Consider the following 17,016-nt stretch of genomic DNA (forward strand, 5'->3'; position numbering starts at 1 on the left):
TCCTGGAATGAACCATATATGTAATACTCCTATATTGCTAGTGCCTTATCTTGACAATGAGTTGGAGCGGTGCCAATATCACGGTGCCAACATAATATTCACGTCACTTTCTTCTGGTGTGCTGCAGTGTTCTGTAAAACATTTTTAGGCATGTTAACTTAACATGCCCAAAAATTTTTATGCGCGGTACGACTTGTATTAAATTTTTGGAATTATTCAAAACTGAAAAAATTAAAAACTTGAATTGGTAATTTTTGAGGAAATTTACTTCATTTATACTTGCGTAACAATATAAAAACGCTGCACTCTCATTTGCTTTTTATTAATGGAATTTCTCTGGTTTCAATATTACTTTCAATTTTTATTTTTGCTTTTGTGTAAACAATTGATATAAGTATAGTAAAAATTAATCGCTGTAACAACGTATTGTTCAAAATTTTTCTTAAGACATTTCTGTGTTTGAATCATGCGCCATTATGCGACATCTAGCTCTATGGTATGCGTCGCGCGAATGAAGCGTAACGCCACGCAGAGCCTTGTTAGCCTGTACCTAACCTACAATCATAATAATAACAAACGTGTCGCGACGTACTTTTGTTATCAATACTGCGAAGTAAATAATATTTCGGTCGACAATTTCGCGCGATACGCGTCGTTATTGTGATGTCGATGATGTGATTCTATTGGGAACAGTTTCGACAGGATGGGTGACATAAGAGCTGGCCTCGAAGACTTGAAGCTCGACAGTGCTCTGTTCGCTAATGTTAAATACTACGTCAGTGGCGAGGGCGATCCGAAGGTACGTTATCATTTTCGTTCATTTCCCGCGTTTTTGTCCCGTCGATGCTCCAATACCTGACGAATGGAATAGCCGTGAGATTCGCTGCTATCGCAGCTGACTGTGCGATGTTATGAAAACTGTAATGTTCTTTTTCTGCATTATGAAACTGATGTTCCTCGATTGTCAGCGAAGGTTATATTTGGAACACTAAATGTCGTTCACATAAATGTCGTTCTGTCGTTGAATTGTTTTTCTTTTCTGTAATTTCTTTCTTAGTATAAGGAATGACAGCATTGAAATATTTTAGATTTATATATGCCTGACTATCATAAAGTGTTACTATTTGTAATCGTAGGCAATACTTTTACAGATTTTGAATTTATTGCAAGAAGGTGGAGCTGAGAGGTCTAATTATTTTAGTGATTTTGTTACACATTTGATAGCAGGCAATGAAGCATTAGAAAATGATATTTCTGCAGCGAAGGATCTATATGAGATACCAGCAGTTACACAAAATTGGATTTTATATTCTGTTAAATGTAACAAACTTCTGTCGTATCCTTTTTTATAAGTTATTTTAATATTAATGCTTTATGTGCTGCAAATAGACACATATTTTAAAAACTAATATAAAGAGATAAGAGCAATGAGCCAATAATTTCGTTAAAATCTTTAAATTAATCTAATATTTTAATAACAAGAAATTGAACAATTCTTTATCAATTTTTAGAGAAATAGTATAACAAATATAAGAGTATCTTAAATATTAAAATAACAAGTTTGTATTTACAGAATACACTTTAAATTAGATCATATTTTAAGTATATTATTAAATTTAGAGAATAATATATACTTTCTTAATGACATTATTTAAATAGAACGCAATATTTCTCCCCAGAAGAGAATCAGCTGTTTTCAAACATAAATGTCTGCCTATCCCAGGTAAGTCGAGCAGATAGTAAGTCTCTATGGGCAATGATAACGCTCCAAGGTGGCAAATGTCAGCTACGCTTGGATAAATATTGTACTCATCTGATTACTGGCAAAGCAAGTGGTATAAAGTATGAAACTGCTACGAGACACCATATATCCATTGTAACGCCTGATTGGATAATAGAATGTTGTAAGAAAGGTACTCTTATTAGCGAATTGGAGTATCATCCTAGACTGTTAGTTTCTCCAAATAGCTCAACAGCCATGATTACTGGATTTATGGACGAAGATATAGATAATAATGTTGCGCAAGAGGAGCAAGACAGAACAAAGGCTATGTTGGAACAACTCAAACAACGTATGCCATGGAATCAGCCAAGTCCACCAGTATCTTCAAGTGCTTCGCACAGTCTTTGTGCAACCAGTATAACGACTGTTCCTTATTCGACAAACGGGCAAAATACCATTAACGTGCAGCCGCAACAGCATCTTCCACGATCAGTTTCCTCGACCAGTTTGAGCACTTCTACAGTTGTTTCATCAGTCTCTGAACAGGATGTTATTAATCAAACAAATTGGCTTCCACAGACGTCTCAGCAAAATAATATTTCTCAGCAAATAAAAGCTGTACCATCACAAATGCAGTCGCAAGAACTGTCTCCACAACAACAGCAAATAAATATGCAACATCAATTGATACAGCAACAATTAACATCGCAGCAACAATTAACACAGCAACACCAACAACAGTTGCAGCAGTCATCATACAACCAACAACAACTTTTGAATCAGCAGCAGTCACCTCAGTTACAGCAACAACAATTAGTAGGGCAACAGCAATCGATAATGCCCCAACAACAGCAACAATCAATAAATCCGCAATTATCTCAGCATCAGATAAACGCACAGCCACAGCAATTATTGACATCGCAACAAAAGCAATTAAATCAACATCAAATTATTCAACAACAATTACAGACTCAGCCACCACATTTGACACAACAACAGCAGCAAGTGCAATTAGCAACTCAACAACAGCAACAGCAAATAGTGATGCAACAGCAGCCGCAATTACCTTCTCAACAGCAACAAATAGCAGTTCAACATCAATTGACTCAACAACAGACTCCATCGCAGCAACTTACTTCCGAGCAAAGACAACTTCTTTTGCTGCAACAGCAGCAGCAACAACAAAAGATACAACAGATTTCACAACAGCTGCAGCAATCTGCTCCTCAAAACTCCCAACAATTTGTTGTAAGGGAAGGTCAACTACAACAGCAGCCACAGAATCAGCAGTTAATTGGACCAAATCAACAAGGATTTATAGTTCAACGAGACTCACAGTGGCAACAACAGCAATATCACTTACAGCTACAAAGGCAACAGCAACAGATTGGTGCTCAAAGGTCTGGAGGACAATGGAATCAACAACCGCCTCAACCTCCCAGACAATTGATTCATTTGGATGCGCAAACACATCAGCAGCTGCAGCAGATGGATCCCCAACAAAGGGCTCAATTCATTCAGAAGATTCAAAAGCATCGAAGCAGTCTAATGTTGCAAAGGCAAATGCAGAATCGTCAGGCGCAACAAGGCTCACACATCGCTGTTATAAGAAGTCCTGGTAAACCAGTACAGCCAGGCAGTTTACAGTGGGTACAGCAAGCTCGGCCACAGATGATGGGACCGCAACTTACGCAAACTTCAGGACAGAAACCTGTACATCCTGGAGTACAGCCACCAGCATTAACTCCGATAAACTCTTCGAATCAAGTCATCGTATCAGCCGGTCAGGCTGCTCAAGGCCCACAGACGTCACAAACAGGGCAACCATTCCAACAAGGACAGCTCACTCCTCAACAATTAGCACAATTGCAGTTACAGAAACAGCAACAAATGGTTAGATTGCAGCAGTTGCAGCATTTACAACAGCAACAAAGTGCGCAGCAAGAACCACCATTAGCGTCTCTGCCGAATAACGCGCAAATACCACCGGATCAGCAGCTTGTTGTGAACGCTAAAACAAAAACTGCATTGGCAAATATGCTTACTAACAGATTACAAGGTGGTGCAGCCGAAGGTAGTGCAGCTGGTCAATTGAGATTAATGACTGCGCAGCATCGACCTCCACCTCCACCTTCGCAGGATCCACAGCTTCTAGCTGCATATCAAAGAAGAACTCTGGGGAATATAACAAATGGCGCACCATCTGGAGCACCTATAAAAATGCAATATGCTCCAGTTGTGCCACAACCTAAGGCTCAGTTTTATGGTCACAATCCAAATTTGAAATGTACGTTGTTATTTTATCGTTTAATCAACATTATTATTGTTGATAAATAATATTTTATACAATATCAGAGTAATATACAAAAAGCTCTTTTATGTTATAGTATACATCCATCATCGTTATATTATGATCAATTAAAAAAATGTGTTTTTTCAGTGCCGCTAGATCTATTCTTGTTAGGATGTATCTTTGTCATTGTTGAATATGACGTGCAGCGTCCTAACGAAGTATCAGTCTGGAAACAAGTTATTGAGAAGCATGGTGGTGAAGTAGAGTCACAATATTGTACTCGAGCAACGCATGTGCTAGCCATTACGCAGAAACATCCGACTGTAGTGCAAGCGTTGCGCGAAGGAAAACGTTGCGTTAGTGCATATTGGCTTTCTGATGTTGTCATTAAACAACAAGTACTCCCACCTTGGCATGTTCTTCATTTTCCGACGCCATTTAGCTTAACTGAACTTCCATGTAGCAAACAAATCATATCATTTTCTGGCTTTGAGGGAGAGGAACGAGCAAAAGTCAAATACATGTTAGAAGCTTTGGGTGCGAAATATACGAATTACTTCTCCAGACACAATAATCTTCTCGTTTGTAGAAGGTACTGTAATCTTGTGTTTTTTAAATTATAATTTAAGTAAAAACTCTTTATCAATTAAAAAAACAAGATAATCAATAGATTCATATGAATAAATCTAACAATTTGATGATTACAAGATTCGACTTGAATACTACCATCACGTTATTATATTTTGTACGCGCTATTATTATATGCAAACTTTTATATTTAATCTTTTTTGTACTGAAGAGGACTCGAACCAGGGTCGAAACGTATATGTTTTGTTATTCATTTTGAATACATTTTATATATAAAAAAATACACACTTATAACTTGTGTCAACTCACATTGGCATTTTATTATATTATACATTCATAATCGTTCTGTTAATTGATAGTTTAAGTTTCATTTTTATATAATATTTTGTATTTCTTATACTAATTATCATTCTTACAATAATTATATATATTCTGAAATAAACTTTTTAGACCAGATGGATTGAAATATAAAAAGGCACGTGAATGGCAAACTAATGTTGTAAATGTACAATGGTTGACAGATTTACTATGCGGGCAAATGAATGCTTTGCATCAACTTGAGGGTCCAAAGTATCAACAGTTCAGTCTGACTCATCCTTTCAGACTAGATTATTCTTTAGTTCCTCATCTTATGGGTATAACACTTATTTATTTATACTATACAAAGTTTTATGTTTATTAATTACATGTATCTACAAAAAAATGAACTCTTGAGTGTTAGTTATATATATCTTATTAAATACTAAAAATTAATAATTTACACTTAAAATTATCACCTTTACCTTCAATACAAACTTTAAAGTGCTTCAAGAATCAACGATGGTCGCGTATTCTTTCATAGAGAAATTCTCCTGGGCAGTCAATAGAATGGTATTCAGTTCAACGAGTGAAAATCTTTTTGATATTTAATAAGATGTGTGTAAATAACACTTCAGAATTTATTTTCATTAAATACTACCAAAGTAGAAAATTCATGTTATTCATTGTTATTTAGACGTCAAAATGATGTTTTTAAAATGACATTTTAATGCCAAAATAGCGATAAATAACGTTAATTTGCTACATAAGTAATAATTTGATAAACACATAAAATTTTGGTCAAACTTTTTTTGTCATCCTATAGATATATTTATAAAAGTTATATATATATTATTTGAATCTACTGTTATATTTTTGAAACTATCAAATTTTCTATTTAATTCTAGCTGCTTGGAAAATGCCAATAAATATTACTCAAGAATCGTATGACAAAGTACAACAGGTTGGTCAGGGTCCAAATTCGATAAGAAAATACAAAAAGCCACGTCTGGACGGTCCACTATTGAATAAAGATCCACATCTTCTGGGTCTAGATGAACCGATTGTCATTAGCAATCCTGATCCTCCGCCACCTGATAAACAACCAAAAATACTATTTTCTGGTATAAATCCTAAAAATCATGCCAAGGTATTAAATAGATACCATTTACTTGGCTTTTGGAAATATCCGAAATTGTAACGGCTATTCTTTAATTAAGAAATTAATTTTTTTTATGTTTTATTAACTTATTTTGTCATATGCTACTAAGTTCGCTCTACTATTTTTATATCGCCTTGTTCTCCTCATCCTATGTTATCATCATAAAACCTTTCATATTCTACTAATTCTCTTCGTCCTTACTTTCTTTTTTTTTTGCATTTTTATGCAGTTTTTATCCATATTTTTCCAATATCTGCTGTCACATACAAGAGGTACTAACTTTATATTTTGTTCGTAATTATAAAAAATTATTAATTGTAATATCATTATTATGTTTTGTTGTTGCAATTTTTTGAATAAAGATAATGTAATTTTTAGAGAATTCGAGAATTGGGAGGAGCTTTAGCTGCTAGTTGGCGAGATGCTACTCACCTCGTAATGTCAGCACCATTGCGAACAGTAAAATTATTGTGTTGTTTATCACGTTGTAAATATATCGTCAATCTTCAATGGTTACTCGATTGCTTTTCAAAAAACACCTTTGTGGATGAAAGCGCGTATATGCTTGGTGATCCGGAATTTGAGAAAAACTTCAATTGCAATATTGAAAAAACTTTAGCGAGCCCCAATCGAGGGAATGTACTTAAGGTAATCGATTCAAATTCTTTATCAACATGCAGTTTGATTTTTAATTGTATTATAAACAGTGTTAATATTTTAAACACAGTTGGAAGTACATTTTTTTCATTTTTTCACAAACAGGATAAAATATTTTATGTCACACCGAGTGTAATACCATCACCCTCGGCAATCGCAGAAATAATAGAAAGTGCAGGAGGTACAATGGAAAAGACACGCAGACCAATTATTCAAATACAAGAAATGAATGCTGGAAAATTAAATTATATTATTGTGACCCATGACAATGATCTTCATCTTCTTTCTGATGCTTTACGTGCAAATATTAGTAAGCAGTCACAAACTAGATTCTCTCTCTCTCTCTAATATTTCATTATCTTATTTTTTGTCTATGGCCGGTATTCATAGTCGGTTCTTATTTCAAGACTGTCTTAAGTAATGTCTTAAGATGCTAAAGTGGCCCTCTGATTGGTTCGTAACTCTTTAAGACTGAACTTAAGACGGTTTTGAATATAAGAATTGACTATGAATACCGGCCTAAGAAATTTGATTATAAAAAAAGATTCAAAGTTAAATGGAGTAGAGGAGGAGAAATATTATTATATAGATAATAGAAATGTACTTTATTATACATAATTTTTTTCATTAAAAATTTTTCAGATGTGTACAGTGCAGAAATTGTATTGGGTGCAGTTTCACGACAACATTTCCAACCTGACACGTGTTAAATAAAAAACGTTCAAGTTATATTTTATTTTATTTTTATCCCTCTTATGGGCCTATCAATTCTTTAATGATTTATTTTCGAAACGGAACATTTTCTTTACCTTCTGCAATGGGACAATAAAAAAAACATAATTTTATGATACAAAAAATTATTTATGTACGTTTTACACTTATTTCTTATACCACTTCCCTTCAATTGTACTTAATATTATCTAAAAAAATTAATTTGTAAATTTAATTATTACAAAAGTTTAGTTCTCTCAAAATTAAAATTTTTTTATGGTTTAACATTAACATAAGGTCCTTTTATACAAATCATCCATTGTATTTTGTATATAATATGGTAATAATTGAAATAATTCGTAATTGGGACTCGTATATAGCATATTTTGACAAATATACTTTCCTTGAGTGACATTTGGGCTGTTGTTTTTTACGCTCATGTGCTGTGAGATGTAAGATGTAGAATGAAGCTTATAGTAAGCGTGAGAAAAACGAATGCAGCCATGATATACATTTAATATTTTCATGCATGACTTTTCCTTTTTATATGAGACTAAACAGTCTTTGCAATTGTGAACGAATCGAACTAAAAATGTTTTTAAAATGAAATCAGTCACTAGGAATCGTCTAACTGTCTTTAAAAACTGAGTGAGTACATATATTTATATTTAAAAAATACATATTCGAACAGAAAATGATGTAAACGCTTTCATCTCTTGTATCGTTAATCCCTTCTAATTGATCCTAACGAGCCTGCGCCAAAATATTGATCGTATAACTACCCCATCTCACTCTCGCAGACTCCAGCTCCAGGGGCTTAGCATCAGGAGTGTTTAAACGTTGCAGAATGAAGGAGCCGATGGAGCCCATTTTCCTATTTCCAAAATTTCGACTTTTAATCTGATCATTATCTGGTTGTAAAAATCACTGATAATAATCAGATTAACGAGCAAGACATTTGATTAAATTTTATTGTAATTTCTGAGAGTCACAGGCAAGGATGAGCAGGGTAAAAATAATTGAGAAATAGGCACCCTTCATTCTGCGGCGCTTGGACGGCCCTGTATTCACACGGAGCCCTCTGTACAGGGCTGCTGCACCCCTAGCTTCTGTCCCTTTTCATTGTAGCTCCGTTTCGCTCTACCCAGACGGAGCGGCGGCCGGGCGAGCCACGCCCGACTACCTAGTTCGCTAGGGACGCTAGGGCCGGGGTCACAGGGGTGCAACCCTTCAGGCCAGCCCGACGCTGGGTATAAAATATCCCGCGCTGGACCCGGCCGGGGCATTCATTCGGGCGAAGTCGTTGAGGTTGGTAGACGCGCTTACCGTCTTTGATCAGAGTCAGAGCCCTCTCGTGATCGCTTCTCTGATTGTACTTTTTCCGTTAAAAGTATGAACAGTTCGCCGGTTAGTTTTGTGCGGAACGGTTGAGTGATTTTAATTTCGTTTCGACAAATTTAGAGTTTGAGCACAAGCACTGCCGTAACATTTTTACGACAAACTTAAGTTGTAGACGTAATAAATAACGCACAAGCTTTGGCGTATCGGCGTATGACGTGTTTATGCACGCTATCGAAAGATATATGTCAATAATGTGCATAAACACGTCATACGCTGATACGCCAACGGCCAAAGCTTGTGCGTTATTTACGTCTACAAGTTAACTATGTCGTAAAATATTACGGCAATGCTTGTGCTCAGACCCATAAGCGGGGAGCACAGATTTTTGCATAACGCATAATACATAGTGCAAGAGAATCAATCAATCTGAATCCCTCCTTTCCTTCCACTTCACGGAAAAGAAAAACTTTGATTAGCTGATTCTTTTATGCACTATGCGTTATGCAAAAGCTTATGGTTGGGCTCTTACTCTGCAACGAGAACCAAGCAGCGTCACATGATGGAGGTGTGCTGTTCAAGGTAAGTGCTTAGGTTATATATAAATGTTATTTATTTACTCCGTTTGACAAAACAGTATAATATTTTGACAAAACGATGTTTGAAATTAATTGAGCAAGTTACAGATGTTCTATGTATAACAGTTGTCACAATAAAGGCAAAATGATTTGGTTGTCGAAATGTCAAAATGTCAAAAATGTTCCGACAAAACAGAATATTTTGAAGGATTTCCCCTCATATTATATTTATGTTTCTTTATTCTTGTGATCAATTTTCTCTTTGTCTGGCCAACATATGAAGAATTGCAATCATTACAATTAATTTTATAAACAACATTGTTCTTTTGTAAAGTATCTGTATTGTCTTTATGAGCTTTAATAATTCTGTTCAATTTATTAATACTCCTAATTCCTGCAGTAAATACATCTTTGTTTAAATCTGATGTAATACTATTTGTGATTTTTGGGATGTAAGGTAATACAAAAAGTTTTTTGTTAGGAGTATCAATACAGGTACTTTGATTTTCTAATTGTGTTGTATGTAATTTGAAACTTAATATAAAATTAATTCTTTTTTGTATTTTATTGATAATCAACTGCAAAGGATAATTATTATTCAATAAGGTTGTAATGCAAAACTCAATATTTTTAATGTGAAATTCAGAGCACTACTACTTTCTAATTCTGAATTTCTGAATTCTGAATATTTTTTTCATATTTGACTATGATTGGCTAATTATTACAATTACGTACAACTACACAATTGCAGAATGAATTTAAGAGCAAGTCTTTTTTTATTTATAAATTGCATTGAAAATTTTTCCATATTCTTAATACTTATGAAATTTCTTTGGAAACAATTTGCGGTTGTTTGTACAAAACTTTGTACATTAAGAACATTATTTTAGTATTGCGTAAAACTGTTTTGAGTAAAAATGTGAAGGTATTACGAATTTATGTATTTCCTATATTTTTCACTTAATGTTTATTTTAAATAATACATCTATAATGACATTAAACTTTTTAGATAATTATTGTATTAACTAAATATTATATGTAATCAGTAAGATAAACAAAATGATACATGTATTAGAAAAGTATGTACGCATAACGTATAGTAATATTAACACACACATAAACACACACCCATCCACTCACCCACTTAAGAACTTAATTGCCAGAGCATTAATGAGTATTAATGAGCCTTTGAGTATTTTTTTTGAAGTCCGCTCGGTACCTTGGGTGAACTTTATGTTTTTTGGGTCGCTGAATCCGAATTTCGAGGGTACCACGCCGAATTCTTGTTCATTTTATTGTTATTAACAATTTAAGTTGCAGAATCGTGTTTTTTCGTATTTTGAGCGCAAAAAAAATATTTTAACATAAATCTAAGCTCGGAATTCGATTCTGCATGAAAAAATATAATAAAAACAAGTATAATCAGTACCAATTCTGAATTATTCTATTATGAAGAAATGAAAGCTAAACTACTGAATCTGCGTAAGACCGCACTCAGTTGTTATTAATATATATTGTTATATTTCTACAATATAGGAAGGCATGTATGGAAATGAAATTAATTGATTTAATAAGGAAAGTTTAATTATTTTTATACATATGAATTTTTGCAAGTGTCATTTACGCGACATTTACAGAAAGAAATGCATGGTAATTTTGCCGCGCGACAGGAACATGCCTTCGTAGAACACACCAGACAATTGCAACTAGGTAATAATTGATCGATGGGGGATAGAGAATAGAAACTTTTTTTACGACTAAATGTTGATCCTTTATACAGTAACTAAATAATTGCGGATTTAAAACTTGTCGATTTGGATTTAATAAATTTATCTGTTAATAGGTGACGTAAAATGCTCTCAATATGTGTAAACGTATGGTAGCACTCGTGGGCGGCAAATCCGAAGTCAAAGCATAATTTCCGTATGTTTTATATCTAAGCATATCAAATGAAGAAAAGTTGCTTTTTTTCTTAACTCTAAGCAGATATTCTTCAGCATTTCGAACAGCCATTGCTACATCAGCCTTAGACACCCCTTAAAAACAGAATCGTTTTAATATTAATAATTCATTAGACTTATTTTTCGTTTTTAAATATTTGTAAAGCAATACCATGTGCAAACGATGATACATATCAAGAAACTTATCTTCTAGATTAAAATCGAGAGTATTAAGGGCATCTTTAATCATTTTCGCACTTTTCTTCAGAATATTTTTCGGCTGCAAGTTTGTGAGGACATCTGCTAAAGAAATTTTACTATCATAGAATAGAGTTGCCTTTTTTCTATCAGATGGAACTGAAAATTCAATCGTTTCGCCATAATTATCTATCAAATAGTTTTTAACATCTATATTGAGAATATTTAGTGTTGACTTCGAAAATTCATTTGCTTGATCGCGGACATTGATTAAAGTAAAAACTTCCCCTTTGCGAACCCGTGGAATAAAAGAATTGATTACATGAGCAATAGCAGATAATTTGTGTGTAACAATTTCATTACTTTCACTGTCTTTATCACTATGCTCCGCAAGACGACTTTCTTGACTAGAATGAGCATTTACAACAATTTCATATTTCTTTAAATATAATTTAATACAATTCTTATGACAGTAAATATCACTGGCAAAAATATCTGATGAATTTTCTAAATCTGAACATCGCACAAAAACATCATCTTGAAAAAACCTTGTTATTTGAAAAAATTTATCTGCGCGCTCTTTTTCATTTATTCTAAAGATTTGTTTTTCCCCTTTATGAGAAGAATAACCACAAATAATGCACTTATGTTCAGATTCATTTCTCGGTGTTATAGACAGATGATTTAATTGTGACCTTGTAATTCTACTATTATTTTCTTTTAGAACATTGTTATTTTTTGCCGTACACTGGCTTGTGCTTTGTTCGATCTCGTGGTTTGCTTCTTTCAATTTTTTCACAGCTCTTGCAATTTTATCCTTGTTTACATACGTCTTGTAGCATGTATTACTTACGTGATATTGAAAAAGTTCATCATGTGTCAATTGATTCAATCTTAATGATACTGTATCTTGTCTTTGATTAGCGGCTTCACGTATTTTCTCGCAACCATTTATTGTACTAGTCAATCTTTTGATTGGCAAATAATACATAAGCTCTTGTCAAAATCTAAATTACTGATTTGGGACATAGTCAAAATACTAAATAATTCACCTATTCTCAAATACGTACTGTATCTCAAAGCTCCGACGGCGAATGAGGCTCCGCGCGATACAACAGTCACATACAGGCAAGCGTCGCAAGCTCCGACGAGTTTAACCAAAAAAAAAAAAAGAGAGTCGCCGCGTCGCGCCGTGCCTTCTGCTTTATATTTTTCATTTTGTGTAAGATTTTAATAATGAAAAAAGTTTATATTTATAATTTTTTGCCTATAATTAATAATATCTAACTGTTGTAATTTACTAAAAAATCATAAAGACCACATACGTAGTCGTGCATGGATTTCGAGCTCAGCATTATTCATAATTGAATAATTTACAATTGGCACTTATAATACAAGTTTTAGTTGTATTTTTTCATGCGGAATCGAATTCCGAGCTTAGATTTATGTTAAAATATTTTTTTTCCGCCCAAAACACGAAAAACACGATTTTGCAAACTAAATTGTTAATAACAAAAAAATGAACAAGAATTCGGCGTGGTACCCTCGAAATTCGGATTCAGCGATCCAAAAAACATAAAGTTCAATACCCAAGGTACCGAGGGGACCTCAAAAAAAATACTCTATGGTCGCCAGCGCCCGGACTAAAAAATGATGTTGATAGTACAATACATTTACGTGATATAGGAAAGATTCACAAGAAAAGAAAATAGATTCCACATCAATTATCGGAAAATGCCATTGCAAACCGATTAAACATTATCAGTGAAACAAACGCTATTAGACCTGAAATGGGATTCTTAGGGAAGTTCTTTGGAAATATCACCTGAGTACCTCCGTGTATCGTCTTATCCTTGTTTAACATGGAACAAAACGCAATCATACTTTTAATAACAAGGAGAGTGCTCTAAATATTCCATCTACAATATTTTTTCAGGGATACACCTAACATTTACTATTAATATTTACTATTGAATATACGTTTTAGAGAAATGACAAATTAATATTAAATTGTTTAATTTTATCATCATTTTTGACGTTGCAGGATAAAGTACAGAATTTGAGCAACAGCTCACTTTGTTAGAGTTGAAAGTAAATAAACGTGAGGAAATAATGTCGCAACTTTATTCAATAAATTGTACCAGATAATCCTTTGTTCCAATTAGCATGTTCTTGAACATTTTTAATAATTTGAAAATAAACAAAATTCAAAAATATCAAATTTTGCTTTTATATAAATTTTTTAAGAATCGAATTTATATAGGAAACGTAAAGAAAGTATTATATAATCTAAAATCTGTAATATCAAAATTAATATTTCTAATTTCGAAAATTTGATATTAATGTTCTTCTTTTTTTTTGTAAATTAATCGAAATTTATAGAAATGCTAAAAATAATTTATAATTTATAAAGAAAATCATTTACGTATTAAAAATCTACTTAATTATATTTAGCCAACTTTCTGGAATACTCGACATGACACGGATTTCCGAATGGTTCCTCGTGAGATTGTTATCAAATTCCGGCTCGGTTTTTTTTTTTTGCCGTAATCAAGGGATAAGCTCCTAACAGTTTTTTCCAGTTCAGCTAACTTCTGTTTTTTGTAGAGAAGTTTGGATTTCTCGACGAATAGTAGACCGCGGTGGTTCAGTGAGAGATGGAAGCACATACTTTGGTGCAGTTTTTTAGTCGATTGATTTGTCTGTTGCAAATTGTCTTTGGCGGTTATTGATGCATTCTTCAGCATTATCAGAAGTTGAGCAGATCGAGAGTTTCTCGATCAGCTCAACTTCTGATATTGCAGTGGTCATAGGGATCCTCTGACCATGTCTATTAATACAATAAAATCTGAACGGCTGTTTCTATTAGAAGTGAAATCTGTTTTTTATTATCCAAAGGGAATTGTGTTAGGAAAGGATTAAACAGGCGATGAAAATATATATATATATCAATTTTTTAAAGAATAAAATTCATATTAATTATGTGTGCTTGTATTCGTAATATTTATTATGAAAATAATAAACGAACAATATTTGATCTCGAAAAAAATCAATATTATAAGATCATTTATGTAATTTATTGATATATTGCAAGATTTTTACTAATTCCACTCTTTCATCTGCTATTTGCAAGAGATTGTTGGAAAATTATATTTTGATTACCAAAGGTTTACTTAATTTTGTTGAGACGCCTTATACAATTTCTTTGACTAATCATCGGTATTGTCTAGCAGGAATATTAACCGGAATATCTTTGTGATCTTGTTCTGAAAATGAAGGCATATATGTACATATATATTTACTCCCGGCGATTTGATATGTTGAAAAGGCGAAGTCTCATTTCAATAATTTGAAACGGGTTAGCAGCGGAAGACCAGCTGCTCAGCGTGGCGGAGATACCGGCTGCTCCTGACTATTTGGCGCAAACAAGTCTTGACTATCATCAATAGAGCTTCGCCGCCAATGGTTGATGTTCCTGTGTCCCTTTTAGTTGGGCATTGACCCTTCTTTTTCGACGTTTTCCAAACCCTTTACATCATTCTTCAGCTTGTTGACAATATTTCTATTGATACTATTATCAGATGAATCGTGGCCTTTCCTTCTCTATTTTCTGTGCTTCCATCAATTTCTTACGGCCAAGATTTCTCAGGATTTCTCGCGCCTTAAGTTTAAGGCAGGTTTAAGTTATTGAAGGACGGATTAAATAATCCGTCCAGACTGAGTATACCAATCTCGCCAAAGAAGTCTCCGACCTTCATTGTTGTGAGTATTCTACCGGTTTTGCTACCTAGTACCTTCAGTATACCATCGGCTATTATAAACATTTCGCGTGCGACTTCGCCTTTCCGACATATCAAATCGCCAAGTAAATATGTGTGCCTTCATTTTCAGAACAAGATCGCGCAGAAATTCCGGTTGACATTCTTGCTAGTCAATACCGATCATTAGTCAAAGAAATTGTATATATTGTCATTTTGTTGGCGTTAATGTTGGAGCATTGTTCATTGTTCCCTGACTGTCTATTCCTAAAAAGTTACATCTCGAATTAACGAAGATATTCATTAATATTATTAAGCATATTATTAAGTGATAAATTATTCTCTCTCTATTATTATAAAGTAAGAAAAAGAAAACTATTTCTTAATACTTTTTTGTACAAATTAACTAGTTAGTTTAACTAGTTAGCTGAACTGATTAGATAGTCTATTTATTTATGAGTGAAAGAGAAAGTGCGATTGCAATAGAATAAGATTACGGCAAATAGATTTGATAATACATATATAATACAAAACAAGTTAATGCAAGGATGAAATGTATTGGATTAAAAAGAAGTGTTTTACGTTGATATATAAGCATGTGCATTTGGAATGATAATAAAAGAAATGTATAATAAAATAAATGTTTGCAATTATTATACTATAAACCCCAAGCAATTATTATTTCATATTTGGTTTGTTACAATCTTTTAAATATACCACGAATTTATAGTAATTTTAATATTACTTTTAATTTTTATTTTTGCTTTTGCGTAAGTAATAGGTATATAGTAAATTAATCGTCGCGGAAACAGCGTATAGTCAAAAATATTTTTATAAGATAATTCTGTGTTTGAATCATACGCCACTATACGCGACATCTAGCTGTGGCACGCGGATCAAGCGTCACACAGTGCTTGCCTGTGTGTGACGTTACGTTTGATCCGCGTGACACGTGCCATAACCTGCTATAATAATAATAATAATAATAATAAACACAATGGACTTTCAAGAGACACGGTAGTGTCTCGCGCCAAGTGAACGCGAAGCGCGAGACCGCACCGTGTATCTTTACGCGAGTCGATGAGTTCCGTGTACCCGAGATTATCGAATCTCATAATAAATGGCTGAATTTATCAACTTTTAAATAGTCTTAATTTAGTTTTATTGTTTAAATTATATTATAAATATGTTTTTGTTTCCTACGTACCCTACGAAGGAAAATATCTCGATGTGAAATTGAAATGTCGAAAATTTTGACATCGGAAATGTTGTCCGTTTCCCGTTTTAAACGACAGACGGTGCTTGCTAGCATATTTTATTTTATATCGATTAGCTGTCAACGTAATCGATTATTAGCTGTCAACGTAATGACATTAGGTAGATAAAAATCAGCGATGGCAAAGGAGGATTTTTGTATCCTGTTAAAAGCAGTCAATGTCTTGAAAGCTCACGGAAAAAGTGTTCGAGAGTCGATTTTGGCTCTAGGCTGTGCTTTGAACTGTCGCTTCTCAAGCAATGCCGAAGAGGATAACGCGAAAATCGCATGCTAAAGCTACAGGTACGCAATTTCTAACTTCGCTAACCAACATAGAAGGAGAGGAGAGCTTTGATGCCAATTTTATATCTCAACAAAATTACCTTTTTAAAAAAAGGAAAAAAAGGCGCCAAGTGTGCAAAAATGAAATGAAAAAATGAAATGAAACAAAAATGAAATGAAATCTTTTTAGATTGCGCCAAATTGTGGAAGGAATATATTTTCTTGCCATATATATA

At 33.6% G+C, this 17,016-nt stretch overlaps 2 protein-coding genes across 2 annotated transcripts in view; both read left to right on the forward strand.

Moving 5' to 3' along the window:
* Positions 1-571: 571 nt before the first annotated feature.
* On the forward strand, positions 572-7,560 carry Ptip (PAX transcription activation domain interacting protein). Its single transcript, XM_018550039.1, has 9 exons — positions 572-799; positions 1,152-1,336; positions 1,660-4,010; positions 4,164-4,608; positions 5,055-5,239; positions 5,810-6,051; positions 6,442-6,711; positions 6,826-7,030; positions 7,363-7,560. The coding sequence occupies exons 1-9, from the start codon at positions 704-706 to the stop codon at positions 7,428-7,430; spliced, it is 4,047 nt and encodes a 1,348-aa protein (XP_018405541.1). The 5' UTR covers positions 572-703; the 3' UTR covers positions 7,431-7,560.
* Positions 7,561-9,108: 1,548 nt separating this feature from the next.
* LOC108781880 (uncharacterized) overlaps positions 9,109-17,016 on the forward strand; it is a 10,638-nt gene continuing 2,730 nt past the window's right edge. The window contains exon 1 of the mRNA XM_018549995.1: positions 9,109-9,351. Coding sequence (XP_018405497.1) covers positions 9,274-9,351 — 78 coding nt within the window. The 5' untranslated portion in view covers positions 9,109-9,273. The remainder of the gene's footprint in view (positions 9,352-17,016) is intronic.

This window comes from Cyphomyrmex costatus, unplaced genomic scaffold (assembly GCF_001594065.2).
Source record: "Cyphomyrmex costatus isolate MS0001 unplaced genomic scaffold, Ccosl1.0 scaffold92, whole genome shotgun sequence".
NCBI lineage: Eukaryota > Metazoa > Arthropoda > Insecta > Hymenoptera > Formicidae > Cyphomyrmex > Cyphomyrmex costatus.

Coding starts and splice junctions, on each gene's coding strand:
- Ptip (XM_018550039.1), top strand. CDS start 704: ATGGGTGACATAAGAGCTGGCCTCGAAGACTTGAAGCTCGACAGTGCT. Junction 1,337..1,659: donor AAATGTAACAAACTTCTGTC/GTATCCTTTTTT, acceptor TTATTTAAATAG/AACGCAATATTTCTCCCCAG. Junction 4,609..5,054: donor AATCTTCTCGTTTGTAGAAG/GTACTGTAATCT, acceptor TAAACTTTTTAG/ACCAGATGGATTGAAATATA.